Source organism: Lampetra fluviatilis, chromosome 2 (genome assembly GCF_964198595.1).
Source record: "Lampetra fluviatilis chromosome 2, kcLamFluv1.1, whole genome shotgun sequence".
Taxonomy (NCBI): domain Eukaryota; kingdom Metazoa; phylum Chordata; class Hyperoartia; order Petromyzontiformes; family Petromyzontidae; genus Lampetra; species Lampetra fluviatilis.
Window position 1 is genome coordinate 32,154,321 of NC_136276.1, and position 16,415 is coordinate 32,170,735.

Consider the following 16,415-nt stretch of genomic DNA (forward strand, 5'->3'; position numbering starts at 1 on the left):
AGTGATCAAATGAAGCAAGCAAGCAAGGATTGTCCTTTTAAACGAATATGTGGGTTATCCAGTTGTAGTTTTTTCTCCCAAGGACAACCATCAAATTACTTTTGTTCTAAACAAAACGTTTCCCTTTTTAGCGTAAAACACAAATTAAATCAATTAAATAGTTTAGTGCCATCATTTTTATCTAAACCTTTTCAAATGTTAAAGCGCATTATCGAGGCCAGTTTTAATTAACTACATTTTGATAAATAAATAGCTTTAGTTGCGCTTTTGAAAGAAAAAAACGTTATTTTTCACACGAGTGGTTATCGTCAAACTCCGTGCACTAAGGTTTATTTTCTGCGTACAAAAAAAATACCTACGCTGATCTACTGTTGAATCTCTTGGTTATCTTAGTTATATTTTTTTGGGCGGGGTGTACAATTACACCTCCAGCGTCACGGGATATTTGAATATTGCGGTACTGTTTAACCATCGCGTTTCAAATCACGGAAAACTAGAAATGGTTTCCAGTTTATATATATTTTTTATTGTTGTCATTGCGCTCGCGATTTGCGGTGCAGTCGTCCGGTAAAGTTTAAGTGCGATCCTTAAAGTACCTCAAATCCTGCCGGTCGGGATTATTTTTTTCCGGCCACTCTTCTTTATTTACTGTTTTTTTTAATAACCTAATTTCGTGTTCTTCTTTTCTGCGCGCGCGTGCGTGTGTGTGTCGTGTCAGCAAAGAAGATCATATTTCTCGAAGTTAACCAAAGTGCCACCCCATCCAATGCACCAGTTTTGGGCTGTTTGTTTCTAGCAGTATGTCGATTTGGATGTGATGGCACATTCCTCAAATCCAATGGGGGGGGGGGGGCATTTTCTGTTGTCTCTTTTCCAATTTGATTCTGGTCGTTGTTGCTACTGGCATCACCGCGTGAGACGAAGCAATCGTAAGGAAATCTCCCTCAATCTCAACCTCGTAATGCTCCGCTGCCGCACAGTAATCGCTCGCTTTCGAAGGGAACGACTTGAGAGGCGCGAGGAAGAACCGCTGACAAGCGGGGAAGGCTGCAGACAGTCAGTGCACCTGGCACCAAATCCCCTCCACCCCTGCAAACTTCTGCAGTTCTCTATATATCAAGGTGTTATTTGCCAATGCATCAGTGTTCACATTCTTGGAGACTCACTGCTAAAATGCTTAAATGCTATCGGGTGTGCAGACAGTGCAATTGCACTGGGGGCATCCAGGCACGATAATACATCTCTAATTGGCTGGAATTATCTCCGTAAGCGTGAAATTGATTGGAAAAGAGACCGTACCTGGCAATACAAAGGCTGTGAGTTCATTGTTTTCTTTATTGTTACATCAATTTTTTTTGTGTTTCTGATAAATAGATCACATTTTCTGGCCAGCATAGTAATTTAATATTTTCAGTAGAGTGAGTCACCACAATCTTCGATTTAAAGGTGTTTGTAGTCATTGTTTATGATGTATATATTTTTTAAAACAGTTTTTTAGCTATGGGGTTGTTTTTATTGTCATTTGTTGATTAACAATCGTACATTTTTCTGACAAAATATGCTACGTGAGAAGACTTCCTTCCAAAACACATGAAATAATCATAAATTGTTAACCTTTGTCTCCACTCCTTGACGAAGGCCTTCCCTTGCTGTGACGGTTGTGGGAATTATTTAACCATACTTCACCATGCCGGTCAGTGCGTGTTCGCGTGGTGGGTCACTCGCCAGCGATGTGAGTCATGGCTGGAAACAGAGCTCGGGTTGCCAGGTTCGTAGTGCTATGCGCGCAACAACTGCACCACCGCTCACCTTCGAAACCCAGATAAAGCAGACCGCACGGATATGTGACTTAAGCATTAGGTAACATTGGTAGACTCAAATCCACCTGCAGTCATCAGTGTGAGGTCAGTGCGGGAGGTGGCATCTGTTGAGAAAGTAGCACCTTTGGTGAGAGAGTAAGTCGTGAGTGATTCCCATCAGCCCTGGTGCAAGCAAGGAAGTTGGACCCTCTGTCAAATTTCCCACCCCTCTCTTCATAGCCCAGAACCTGGGCCCCTCCGGCGCCCATGGGTGCAGTTGTGTACATATCCTTACTACTTTGGGTATTCCAGTTTAAAATAAATAAACAGATGACTCGTACATCGATAGTATTGGGATGAGTTTTCAATATATATTGTAAGTTTGCCATGAAGCTTGCATCTTGGAAAGCAGATTTAGTTTTGCTGATTTTTGGTGGCATGTTGCTCGTCCTCGATCTCTTTGGTTTTTAGGGAGAACATCTTTTAATCTCTTAATATATCGGTACAACTACAACTGAATTCGGACCAATAGGGAGATGATGATCGCAGCTCAAATTTTTTGTGTGACATTTTAGGGATGCTCCTGAGGTGTAATAGACGTACTGGAACTGCAATCTAGTAGATGTCACCAATTCTATTGGTCTCCTGGCGTGGCTGGCATGATAGTTGAAATGGAAACACCAGTCTACATGAGCAGCAGATCGCGTGTGGTGGCACAAAGTGTGGCCAGGCCGGCAGTAGTGTGAGAAAATAATTGTATTGCTGCACCATCATCTTGTTTGATTGTATCACAATATAGGTGATTTTTAGAATTACATCTCTACTCTCCCACTCTCTTGTGATGAAGTGAACCCTACCCTCAGTCACCTTCGGGACACACTGCTGAAAGGCCACAGTGCAATGAGTACCAGTTAAATAATATTTTTCACTACATTTAAAGTATTTTTGTATTCTTGTTATATGTAAATAAGCGCTATTGACCAATTGCCTGCGGCAAAAGTGCGTGTTATTCTGGTTGTGCAATTGTCTTGGCCTTTGTCAGATAGCCTTATATAACATGATACTGTACCGCCTCTCTTGCGGTGTGTGTGTGTATATATCGAACATTAGTGGGGTGAGATATTTGTGAGATCCAATCTCTTAAAATGGTATTTGAATTACCTTTCTTTATTTTTTGATGTGTTGATATTACTTTCTGGTTGGATTTCTTTATTTGTATACATTTTAAAGAGTTACACAGGGTACTTTTTTGTGATAAGATTCACATGAAGGCAATTGGTGAGTGTAACTGTGCACTGTATGTTTTTACAGTGTTTGTTGTTCTGTATTTATGAACATGTGTTGTTGGAAGTGATTTTATTTGATGTGGTGCTACGAACACAAATAGACTGCACATACACACACACGTACAAACAATTTCCCACATAGCCATACATAAGGCTGCAGCTGCTGCAGCACACAAGGAGTTGGGGTAGTCAGCACCACCGTTGCTTGCCCACCTGTATCTCCATAGTCCTGATGCACGTCAATGCGTATACAGCATAACCGTACCTCTAATCACAGGCACCGCACACTTGGGATGGGTTTTGGATTTGAATTTTTTTCATTTCGATTCCACATTTTTGAATTTTAAGGCCGATTTCAGATGATTTGGAAACAGGTATTTTCAGATGATTTACATGTAATAATGTAACAGGTCTTCGTGCTAACAGAAGTGACATCATCCCAACGCCACTTTTGGCAGAAGCAGGAAAGTAAGGTCATTTCCTGTGCCATCATTTCCCGTGGTGCCATGTTTCTTTAATTTATCGATCCAAAACCAACAAAAATTCAGATAATCTAAAATGTTGTGTCTAGGCCAGATGTTCGAATTGTTTTCGCTTAATTACAACAATCTGGAACATCCCTAACACACACACACACACACATGATCGTCCTATAACTTTAAAAAGCATATATTTGGAGCAGTTTCAGATTGCATTTCACTCTGAGCACATTAACTATTTGGTAGTTTCATTCAGCATGTTGATCTTACTGTTGTTGTTTTTATACATTCCTTTATTTTCATGATTCCTTGAAATCTCTCGGTGTGTATCGTCATCTAGAATGTGGGTTGGTATACTCTGCTGGTTAAGGTTTGATAGTGGAATGTTTTACTGGCAATCAATTTAACTGAGTTAAAAACGTTAAGATGTTTCTACCACGCCTGTATGCATGGCAGCACATGCTTGTTAAGAATTGATATTTTCCAACACTATAATGTATTTGGCATTATGGTTTAAAAACGCAACCATTCGTTCCTGTTGTTTTAATTTGTATGCTCAATATTTTTTAAGTATTTTTGTGACTAGAAAAATTAAGATGAAGCAATTACACATCATCCATGGGTTTTAACTTTACCCAGTTCTAAATAAAGGTGATTATTTATTAAATTATTCATTGGTTGAACCATGAGTCACGATCCGTCTGATTATGTCCTTTATAAAAGACAAGGTTTTTAGAAATAGTATCACAAATTATATTTTAAGAGCTCAATTCACATATGGCCCAACTTTGGTTTTACTTTTTTTTATTCCATTGCCAAAACTTGTGCAAATCAGTATATGTAGTTTGTTTTGGCCATTTGAGAATTCACATATGAAATATAATTTAATACATGAGCGCAGCTGGTGCATGCCCCTTTTCTTGTTATATATTTTTTGGAAAATTGTGCCATTTGAACAAAATTGAAATCACAACCGTGATATGTTTCGATCGTTCTCACATGACAGACAGTTGCTGAAGACTGACCAACTCACGATGGTGGGTTAATATCTGGTTGAAGTTGTGTATTTTTATGGCCAGACTCTAATCCTGACAAAACGATTTGCCCCATTTTGTGAAGGTGGAAACGTGGCCACTGTTCGCCAACAATGTGAATCGAGCCCATTGGCTTTCCAACACATATGACCGCACAATTAAACTTGTGAGAATAAAAAAACAAACGCAATTATATCGCCAGTTATATAACCACACTAATTCTCATGAATGAATAAAAAGTGTAATTAATCATGGAGCATTACTTAAAGCTCAATTAACATTTAATATGAAAATGTTTTTTTCTCTCAAGTTATTAATTTTGACCTTTAATGGACCCGACCATCTGGTGTTTTACAATTGATAACGAGCAGATTATATTACATCATCAGGGGTGTCATGATTCATGAATCCATAGAATGAGATCGATTCTTACTCTCACCATCCATGCGTCGAATCACGCACGTAAGAATCGAAGATTGTCCTTTCATATACTGTCCCTTCTGTGTGAATAGGTTCACGTGGCTTCTGTTGCTACCAACTTGTAAAAGAAAAAAATCATTCTTGAATGGAAGTGATGGAAATCGTAACAATGCATTGTGTCTTGCAGAAGTGTTTATCATGATAGACCTGCTGTGCCCATATCGCCTGCGTATAGACAACACATCTTTCTTAATTAATTACATTCCGTCATATACCTTACGAGGAGACGGAGGTATAGGCGGATATTTGAACTGTTCTCTAACATATTTACACCATTCTGGGTGTGGGGCAGTTAACTGATCAGGGCAGACAGTCACGGTCGGATATGCGACATGCTGTATTTCATCAGCTGTTATAAAACGGTGCTTTGAAGAATCACGATCAATGTCTATTTTCTTTTTTGTTATTTGAAGACGAGGTACGTGATAATTGTATGTTGCCGTCCATCGTGATTTTGAATGATTTAGAATTGTTTTGATACGTTCTGTATACTTTCATGTTCCTAAATGTATTTTATTTAGCGAGAAATACTAAATAATAAAGTATACGAAGTAATGAAGCGTGCGGTCCAGCCTGAGTGACTTCTTGACTTTGCTGAAATTTCACAGCGCGTGTTGTCCCAAATATAAACCACTCCAAAACCGCCGATACGTCATTTCAAACTTGGAATCCAACATGCTGCCTCTTTTGTAAATCCATTATTGGACGAGGGCCTATATTATCCAGGCCGTGCGGCTCGTAGGGGTTATTCGACCAAGTATAAACTCATTAATTAGCTGAATTCATCTTAATATATAGAGAGGATCGCAGAGCTTGGGCAATTGTTGGCACCGAATCCCTGCCTGGCTCCTGCTTTTCCAGCTTGTATGTGTGGTTCCTCAGCAATTGTGAGAGATGACATTTGCTTGAACGACCAGGTTCGTAGCGCAGCGTAGCGCTACCGTTCTGGTCTTCATGGGCGCTCATCAGCACCACCAGCACCACCAGCACCACCACCAGCACCACCACCACCAGCATCACGACCACCACCAGCACCACCACCACCAGCATCACCACCACCACCAGCACCACCACCACCAGCATCACGACCACCACCAGCACCACCACCACCAGCATCACGACCAGCACCAGCATCACGACCACCACCAGCACCACCAGCACCACCACCACCAGCATCACGACCACCACCAGCACCACCACCACCAGCATCACGACCAGCACCAGCATCACGACCACCACCAGCACCACCACCACCAGCATCACGACCACCACCAGCACCACCACCACCAGCATCACGACCAGCACCAGCATCACGACCACCACCAGCACCACCAGCACCACCACCACCAGCATCACGACCACCACCAGCACCACCACCACCAGCATCACGACCAGCACCAGCATCACGACCACCACCAGCACCACCACCACCAGCATCACGACCACCACCAGCACCACCACCACCAGCATCACGACCAGCACCAGCATCACGACCACCACCAGCACCACCACCACCAGCATCACGACCACCACCAGCACCACCACCACCAGCATCACGACCACCACCAGCACCACCACCACCAGCATCACGACCAGCACCAGCATCACGACCACCACCAGCACCACCACCACCAGCATCACGACCACCACCAGCACCACCACCACCAGCATCACGACCAGCACCAGCATCACGACCACCACCAGCACCACCACCACCAGCATCACCACCACCAGCATCACGACCACCACCAGCACCACCACCAGCATCACGACCACCACCAGCACCACCACGAGCACCACCAGCACCACCACCACCACCACCAGCATCACCAGCACCACCATCACCAGCACCAGCATCACCACTAGCATCACCACCAGCACCACCACGAGCACCACCAGCACCACCACCAGCATCACCACCACCAGCACCCCACTAGCACCACCACCAGCATCACCACCAGCACCACCAGCATCACCACCACCAGCACCGCACTAGCATCACCACCAGCACCACCAGCAGCACCACCACCAGCATCACCACCACCAGCACCACCACCAGCATCACCACCAGCACCACCAGCACCACCAGCACCACCACCAGCATCACCACCACCAGCATCACCACCACCAGCACCACCACCAGCACCACCACCAGCATCACCACCAGCACCACCACCACTGGGATCGCCACCACCAGCATCACCACCACCACCAGCACCACCAGCACCACCACCACCAGCACCCCCACCGTGATCGTCATCGCCACGGCGTCCGTCTTGGTGTGTTTACGTTGCCATGGAGACGTCGTCAGTCGGCTTGCAACACCAACCTCAAGCGAGGCAGGCAACTCTTCCCGGGACAAGGTACATTGTGATCTTATACAACCATGCGGCACTTAGATTAGAGGTCGCTATTGTACAATGGATACTGGTTTAGCTGTCGCCTGATGGTGTTTGTTGTAATTACCGGCGAAACGTCGTACTCGAATTGTAAGTGTTGTGGGTTTACTCTCCAACGCATCGGTGTGCTGTGCTAGTGACGAATTGGCATGTTTTGTTTACGTGACCAACCTTACTCATTGGTTGTGTCGGGTGGTGGCGGGTTTAACGACACATTTATATTTACGCGATCTAACTAAACAAAATGTCTTATCGGTTAGCGTATTATATCATCATATCATACCACTGAGAATATTAGTTCGGATCATACAATGCATACTAGTTAGCATATGTAACTCTGACTAACATCGGAGCAGTTGGTGTATTCATACTCTATTTTAACATCACATCAGTTGTAATTAACTATATTGTAACATCACACCACTTAGCATATTGAACTGTATTATAACATCACACCAGTTTCGTGTAATAATCTGTATTAAAAATAATCCATAGCACTACAGACTTAAACTTTCGCCGAGTGACCAGCAATGATTCTGGACTCAGAATTAATTTTAGTGTCAATATATTAAACATGTATATCGGAATGCATGCCACAGTCGCATTATTTAGTTTTGTTTATGCAAATTAATCGTCGATGGAATTGACCAAACGTCCCAATACAGCATCCTCCTGCGAAGGAGTCTTGAGGCTCTGTGAGATAATTTACTAGTTGAACAACATTCTGTTCATTACCACTGCGCTGTATTAAAGTTGTTCAACGTGTTTCTGTCTTGAACATTTTGACACCGGATTTTGGTATTTGAGCCACGGTATTTAATTGAGATTCATGCAAAAAGCAAAAACATGAATTTCAAAGATTCTCCTCATTAGTTGTCTTGAGACTTGGCAAGGCTTTCTTGGATAAATACAGGGTACAGTATTATTCTTACATACAATAGAAAAATTTGCATCTCATTCAATCGTTCAACACATTAGTACAAATGTTAATCAATCATTAATCATCATCAACAATGATCAATCCACTACCAGATAAAGTAGTACCAAAACGGCTCCGATTAAATGAGGCGGTTTGATTCAGTATCAATATAAAATAGCTGAGCAAAAGCCGCTGCTACTACCTCACCATGAGCAAGTGGCCGGGTCAGCCCGGGCAGGATCCGGGTCACGATCAAGGTCACGAACACGGTCAGGGTCACCGCAGTCAAGGTCAAAGTCAGGGCCACTCCAACGCACGTGACGCGACTGCGGCGGAACGACGCTTGCGTCTGCGCATGGACAAGCACCCGCTGTTCGAAGGCAAGCGCCTCAAGCTGTCGGGCCGAGAGCTGCTGTCGCTCCCCGCGGAGCTCTTTTCTCTCTCCGAGCTGGAGGTGCTGGACCTGAGCCCCGAGCGGGAGAGCTGCATCCACTACACGCTGCGCTCGCTGCCCGCCGACGTGTGCCGCTTGCGCAACCTGCGCGTCCTCTGCCTCGACACCAACGAGCTCAAGGAGCTGCCCTCCGAGGTGTCGCTGCTGGCCAACCTGGAGCGCGTGAGCCTCAGCAACAACGCGCTCGCCGCCCTCCCGCGGGGTCTGGGCGGCCTGCGGAAGCTGAGGAGCGTGCACCTGGCCAACAATAAGCTGGGCCCGGTGCTGCCCGCCGAACTGTGCCAGCTCAAGGCCCTCCGCTTTCTCGACGCAAGCGACAACTGCATCGAGCGCCTGCCGAGCGCCATCGGCTCCATGGCCAAGCTGGAGACTCTGTTGCTGCTCTACAACTCGATTCGGGAGCTGCCGGATGAGCTGTGCTCTCTCACCACGCTGAGGACCCTGTGGTTGGGCAGCAACCGCCTGCGCAGCCTGCCCAGGGGATTTGGGGAGATGCGCGGCCTGCGGTGGGGTTCGAGCGGCGCCGACGTGGACGGCAATCCCATGGTGGAGCCTCCTCTGGACGTCTGTCGCCGTGGTGTGGAGGCCATTGGACGATACTTTGCGCTGAGGGACTCGACTGAGGTCGTGGGGACTGCCGGCCCGGGGGCGAACCTCGACTTGAAGCGTCAGCGGAGTCTGGGACTTGACCCGAGCTCAAAACTTAAGCAGGCCTCCAAAGTTGAAGTGAACTCCAACCATGATCCAAAGCATAACCGTAATCACGACCCGAATTCTATGGCTAACCTCAACTCGAATCATTACTTGAAGCCGAACTTTAGCTCAAACCTGAGACCCCCTAACAAGCCGAACCACTACTCTACTCACAAGCCCGAGACTCACTCTAAGCTGAAACCAAGTTAGAAGTTTAACATCTATATTCTTGGTTCTTTCGCAAGCGGTCGTTTTCCTGAAGACTGCTTGCGAAAGACTCAAGAATTGTCGTCTTCCTGAAGACGACCGCTTGCGTTGCGATCAAAACGTCGTCGTTTTCTGTTATTTTTGATCATTTTCTTTGAACCTATCTAAGTGACTTTACCCAAAGACCCAAGAATATGAATTCCTGCAGTCACGAAAGCTTTAAGTCAAGATTTAACATCTATAATAGAGATTTTTTTGGGTTAGATCACGATCCAACCCAAAAAAACTCTATTATGGATGATATTGGTCGCGAAAGCTATCGTGTTCAACTGAGTTTAACATCTGAGTGTATTTGATGGCAGAATATAACTCTTGAGTGAAAGACACGCCTTATTAAGAAGGGTTTATAACTTTACTAAGTAACCTGTAGTGGGCTTTAACATTTCCAGCAGGTTTAGCGTCACAGTCCATGGAGGGTGACGACTTGCTTCACTGTTGATGGGGAGTGTATATTCTTGACTGGGCATTTTTGCGTGCAAAACATTACCAGTACATGTGTTTACTAACATGTATTTTCTTCAGCGTCAATTTAAATTGAGACCGAAAGATTGAGACGCACAGGTACACGAGTTTGTTCTGAAGTGTAAATAAATCGCTGGGTTTCCGAGTAACTTTTCTGGAGTCATTTTCATTTTAATATCGGAAGATTTTTGGAAAATGTATTTCACCGATTTAAATTATTTCTTAATCATTTTTTGCAGGACCCTCCAGAAAATGAGTCCCGAGACTCATTGAGGCTTTCCTGAGTAAGCAAGCACAATAACAATAACAATAATTATAAAATCTCCATCAAACAATGTATCTCACTCAAGACCAGGACATATACAATTTGGTTTCCAAGTAGACATTTGTGATTGGTCATCATCCGTGATCTAGCCACTGCTGGATGAAGGCCTCCCAAAGTCATAGCCGTCACGGTCACGCGATGGAACAATCCATCGAGCATCTGCACACGAGCTCATCTTGTCACTCCATTTCCACGCTGGACTTCACTGGTTTCGTCCTTTCTCCTGACTTCTAAATGGAAACCCAGTGACGGTCATGGTCCTCGACAATACTTGAAGGCTTTGTGATCAATACTCAAGACACGATTCAACAAATGCAATGTCAGGCCTGTGTGTGTGTGTGTGTGTTTTGAACGCGTTTGTGGTTGAAATGCCGATGTCAGCTCTCAGTTGTGTACTCAGCCATGTTTTATTGAACGTCGCCCCTAGAGTACAAACGTCAAGTGCAACTTGACTTCACATCAAATGTTGCTCTCAATGTTTTATCGGTAAACTCTGAACCATGCCTTTTGTTTTTGCGTAAACCAAAATACATAAAAGCACAACAACAAAACTTCCCGAAGACTGCACGTGATATTTATATGTACACTTCTAGGCAAATGAATGGAAAAATGTAGTTTTTATTTTTTTCTTAATTTACATCTTCAGTTACCGAAACACACTTGCTGTGATTATTTTCGTTTCAAAGCACCAAGTTCAAAAGGAATGCTTGTGTGCGCGCGTGCGTTTGCGATGCGTGTGCACGTTTTTCAAGTGTGGGTGGGCCATGACGAGTATATATTGCTTTTGGCTCGTGTATACAATTCAGATCTCCAGAGTGTGGACACGCGGGCTTAATGCCCACACAGTAGCTTGGCTTGGCCATGAGTGTGGTGTTGTGGTTTCGCTGGGGAGATTTTCGGTTTGGTTGCAGGAAGAGAGAAGTGGGTGGGGGGGGTGCAGTGGCAATCTGAGTGGCAAATTCAGGACTTGTGTGGTACAACTTCCAAAAATGTCCAGGCAGCTAAATAACAGACCATGCAGCACTCCTGATAGTACTTTCTCAACGACTGAAGAGGTTAAGGATGCAAGTTTCGAGGACAGTTCTCGGAGAACAAAAAAAAAGTCTGGCTAAGTGTTCACGTACTTCAGCCGCACCGTAAAATGTAGCACCTCTTAACTTTTTGGGGGGGGAAAAAAAACCGTTATCAAGTATAGTAGATAATGCATAATTACGATTTCACCACTCAGGTCATAATCAGAAGACTGGTACACTTTAATCAATTACAAAAAAAATACTTTAAAAAACCATTGTCAAGGAGACGGCGTTAGTTGTCAAGGTGTACATATGTGCATACGAGGCAATGAAGTATGAAACAAGAATGGGATAGTGGGCGAACCCAAATAAAATCATTTAAATGGGATCATAATACCATAACAATAAAAGCACGTCAAAGTTGACAGACATCACACAGGCTGATAAAGCATTGCCGAACAGAAGGGGAAAAAAAATCAAAATTGTCACATTACAAATGTGCACATTATTCAACAACTAACACCATCTGCCGACGGTATTGAAACAACAATACCAACTTTGTTTTTGCTTTAACAACAATCAAGGGTCTTATCCTTCATTTTATTTGCACGTAATTTTTTTTTGTCAACGATGATGGCGACGAGGACAACGACGCACACATCCATCGGTAACGGGGCCACCACTGATGTCGGCCGAGTGGCCCTTTTTCGGAAAGGAGAGAAGATGATGATGGCGGCGGCGGCGGTGGTTGTTGCGTTGATGATGGTGGTTACGCCACTTGCCGTCTTCACGGTCCTTTCGTGTCCGACGCGACGCCCTGGTAGGCGGCCGGCCCGATGCAGGAAACTGGATCGCAGAATCCGGGTGGCCCAAAGGGGCCCGGGGACCCTGGCCGCCCAACCTCCCCCGGCTGTCCTGGAGGGCCTCGCTCCCCGTCGCGCCCGTCCTTGCCGTATCCAGGCCGTCCCGGCTCCCCTGGGCACGCGGAAAGTGGTCAATGCCGATTTACCAACTGCACCGGGGTCCATGGACCGGAGGAGCCGACTATGACCTTTCATTCTGAACAAATGGACCTTTAAAAAAAGAATCACGTTTGCTGACCACAGGCCCAAAGTCCAGTATTGCCAAGTGGTCAGCGAGTTAAGTCAATAAATTTTTTTTTTATTAAACTATGGCACCTTTCTCGCATAAATCTGCCTTTCAATGCATCATTACATCCAACACAATAATGTTGTAAAGTATAAAATAAAAAAATTGGTATCCATTAAAAAAAATATCCAATTTAAAAGCCACGAACACAATTCTTAAATTCATTGCCGCACCACCATGTCCTCAGGACCATCACCACCGGCCGTCAGCAGAGGTAACTAATGGGAGGACAGGTAGACAATATCGAGCCTGTTTCTTGAATGTACGAGGTTATAGGCACTTGAGATGTGAGACGATGCGAGGGAGTTCCAAAGCCAAAGCCACCATCATCACTAATGAGAGGACAGCAGATAAGACCTAGCGCACTGCTTCAAATGAGCAAGGTTATCAGAACTTGGGAAAATAGTCAATTGGAGGAAAATTCAAAGGGGGAGTAATGCGAGAAAAGAGTGGGAAATGTTTCTGATAATATAACAACAAAAACGGAGTCATTCATTTCTCCCGATTCATTACTGAGAAGTTCAGAACCCTCAATCCATCAGGAGCAGGGAGTGGTGCCTCACCTTGAGGCCCTGGTGGTCCCTGCATTCCTCGAGGTCCACGTCCTGTCTCCCCCTTGTCTCCTTTGTCTCCTTGGTCGCCTGTGAAGGAATCCACGCACAGTCGAGACATTAGCAATGGGGTAGGGTTGCCAACTGTGTCCTGGGTTTTCCCAGGATCATCCCTCTCTATGAGGTAGCTCTCCTCGGACATCTGTCTTCCTGGTTCTTTTAAAATAAATCAAGTCTTGCGGGGACATTAAAAGTCCCAGTTTTGTCAGTTGCATTGTAATAACATCGTAATAACACCAGTCATCCAGTCAACACAATAATAATACACATCATTCTCCCCTCGTGAAATGGTTGTGCATACCACCGAGTTTGATGCTTTGTAAATGAAAAACACAATGTGTTATTACTGTCTGGCACTCTATCATAACGCTGCAGCGAGATTACCACTGGTTTATGTCAATATGAATGCAGTGGTGGCATCGGAGCGCTTCGATGGAATACGTGGATGTGGTTTTAAAGTTTTTAACAATTATTCTGACTAATGAAGCTTCAGCCGGGTGGCAGACAACCGAGGCAAGTGCGTACCCTTGGGCCCAGTGTTGCCGATGACGCCGGGGGGGCCCTTCAGACCAGGAAGGCCACGCGTGCCAGGCTGCCCAGGAAGGCCGCTTGAGCCCGGAGAGCCGGAAGGACCGGGGGGCCCCGGGCGGCCAGGAGGGCCCATGCCACCCGCCTCCGGTCTCCGGATGCTGGCGGCCAGCTGTGCCAGTTGCTCTACAAAAAGTTAAAGGAACGGAGGAATTAAAATCTACACAAGCCAACTCGAGAATATACAGGATAAATGCCAAAAATATGAAAGACGACGAATTCATAGTTGGGAACAATTTGGTAGTTGGCGCCATTCTTATAACACAAGGCTATCACGAAGGTGCTGTTTCACAGGGTTTCTCCGTTTTGCGAGGGTTCTAAATGATACTTCATCTCAAGACATGATGGTGACGGCACAGTTATAACAAGGCTGAGAAGAAAATGAATGTTAAAAATACAATAAAGATTGGCTTTCCAGAAATTATTTGGCTTGATTGTCTCACCCTGGAGTATCCTCATGCAGACGTCCCTGATGTGCTGGTCTCCTGGTTCTTTACCCTGCCACAGTCGAAATAAAATGTTCAGCGTCATCAGTTTTACGAAGTTGCCCTTAACACAGCCAGCGACACAAGCCATCGTAGACTTCTGGTCATCAATCGGTGCGGTACAAACACATCGATGTTTGTGTCGCTGGGCCTCGATTTAGGACGTGTGGGATACAAGCTGGACTCTGTCCTGTAGCCCAAACATTTATATAATTATTATATTGTATATATGGTTAATTTTGCCATCATAACATGAAGTAATATTCATATTTGTCATCATCAGACTCACCATATCATTACTCTCATCATTATCATCACGTCATCACTTTTGTGATACAAATTGTTGCAACCAACAGCCAAACTAAAATGTACACATAGACTCGATACCAAAGAGTAGGCTTGGACTGAACTTGATAGGTGCATTCACCATCCATCTCACGTAAGTATAATGGACCAACCATGACTATTAAATCTTTAAAAATTATCCATTGTGAGGCAGGAATATACTATTGTACGTATTGTACAGCCAATGATTGGAACAAGCTCACTTATGACATAATGGAGGATGTTTAAACTAACTAAATCTAACAAAAAAATGACATACCATTTAGAATAATCCTGAGTTTTGTTCACTTTTTCTACACACGTGACATATATTTTTAATTTTGTCCATTGTTGTTTGCCGCCAGACTATGAGCCACTGTGGATGAAATCAGCAAAACTAAACTCAACCGAGAACCATTGGTGAACACAGATAACGACGAGGCTGAAGACGAGGGCAAGGCTGGCCCCCGAGGCACTCACAGCATCTCCTTGTCGTCCCGGCAGGCCCGTCACTCCACGGTCTCCCTGCAGGCCGCGGGGACCGGGAGGGCCCGGCGGCCCGTCCAGGCCTGGGACACCCCGAAGGCCATTGGGTCCGCGTGGGCCCTGCTCCCCGGGGATTCCAATCTGTGGGGTGAGACAAGGGCAGCAGCAGCAGCAGCAGAGGGGGCAAGGATTATAAGGGGAGGGCAGAGGAGTCGGTGCCCCCTCCAAGAGTTAAATTCAAGTCTTGTACGTATCTTGTATGTATGTTGAACTTCTTTCGCACCGTGCGTATACAACCATGCGAATTGGAGGTGCGGGGGGAAGGACAACAAACTGAACACAAAAATCAGTTCTAAGGAAATTGGTTTTCAAGTCTTCATCACTTGTGGTAAACGCAGTTATTTTTATTTTGAGTGACGTTCTTTACGTGTTTGCCCATTGCAATGTAAATTTACGACGTGTAATGTCGTTTATTACTCTGAATTATATCACAGTGTAAAAGATGACTTTATACATTTAGGCAAATTTCCTAATTCACTGGGCTCCGAGATGTCCAAGACATGCATGCAGACAATGGTGTCTTCCCACAATCTTAAAAAAAAAACATCACTGGGCAAACATCCCAATGTAGTGCCCACCTGAATAAAAGCAATGAGTCTTAGTAAGGCTTTCCTTGGGGATACAAAAGGGTTTATCCATGCACTATCCAGGAAAGATGCGCTGTGTCTCACAGCTGTTTTTCTTGAGGGTCCTGCATTTACTCGCCATAGAAATGTGAAATTTCCACCACTGGCCCAGGACCATAAACCAGAGATGAGGGTTTCAATCGCGAAACCACTTTGGATTTATTTTTTTATCCCACGTGAGGACATGTAGCTAATGTCTTGATAACATGAGGGTTTTGCACAATTATTTATTATGGTCATAGTAATAATATGAATGCTCTTTTAACCAGGAAAGTCTCATTTAAGTCTCATGACCCTTTTTATCAGGATGATCCTGCTACATTGAGATGTTTGGAAAGTCTCATTGAATGAGCGTCCACGTGGGAGTACTTTGGTGCACATGTGCTGATAACCTTCAATGTCCTGCACACATAGTTTCAAGAATTCATTACTCTACTGCCCTCTCCTGGACAATTTGTAGTTAATGCAATGCATTT

General features: G+C 44.8%; 3 protein-coding genes across 3 annotated transcripts in view; 1 reads left to right on the forward strand and 2 right to left on the reverse strand.

Moving 5' to 3' along the window:
* Positions 1 to 8,604: 8,604 nt before the first annotated feature.
* LOC144947009 (uncharacterized) lies at positions 8,605 to 9,753 on the forward strand. The gene has a single exon (XM_078876129.1). It carries the CDS (start codon positions 8,605 to 8,607, stop codon positions 9,751 to 9,753), a length of 1,149 nt encoding a protein of 382 aa, XP_078732255.1.
* A 1,471-nt stretch (positions 9,754 to 11,224) lies between these two features.
* LOC144938499 (uncharacterized) lies at positions 11,225 to 15,328 on the reverse strand. The gene is made up of 5 exons (XM_078866374.1): positions 15,248 to 15,328; positions 14,402 to 14,456; positions 13,896 to 14,084; positions 13,323 to 13,400; positions 11,225 to 12,585 (listed from the first exon to the last, which is right to left on the reverse strand). The coding sequence occupies exons 2-5, from the start codon at positions 14,415 to 14,417 to the stop codon at positions 12,398 to 12,400; spliced, it is 471 nt and encodes a 156-aa protein (XP_078722500.1). The 5' UTR covers positions 14,418 to 14,456; positions 15,248 to 15,328; the 3' UTR covers positions 11,225 to 12,397.
* LOC144938673 (uncharacterized) overlaps positions 15,277 to 16,415 on the reverse strand; it is a 55,790-nt gene continuing 54,651 nt past the window's right edge. Inside the window, exon 27 of the mRNA XM_078866637.1 lies at positions 15,277 to 15,394. Coding sequence (XP_078722763.1) covers positions 15,277 to 15,394 — 118 coding nt within the window. The remainder of the gene's footprint in view (positions 15,395 to 16,415) is intronic.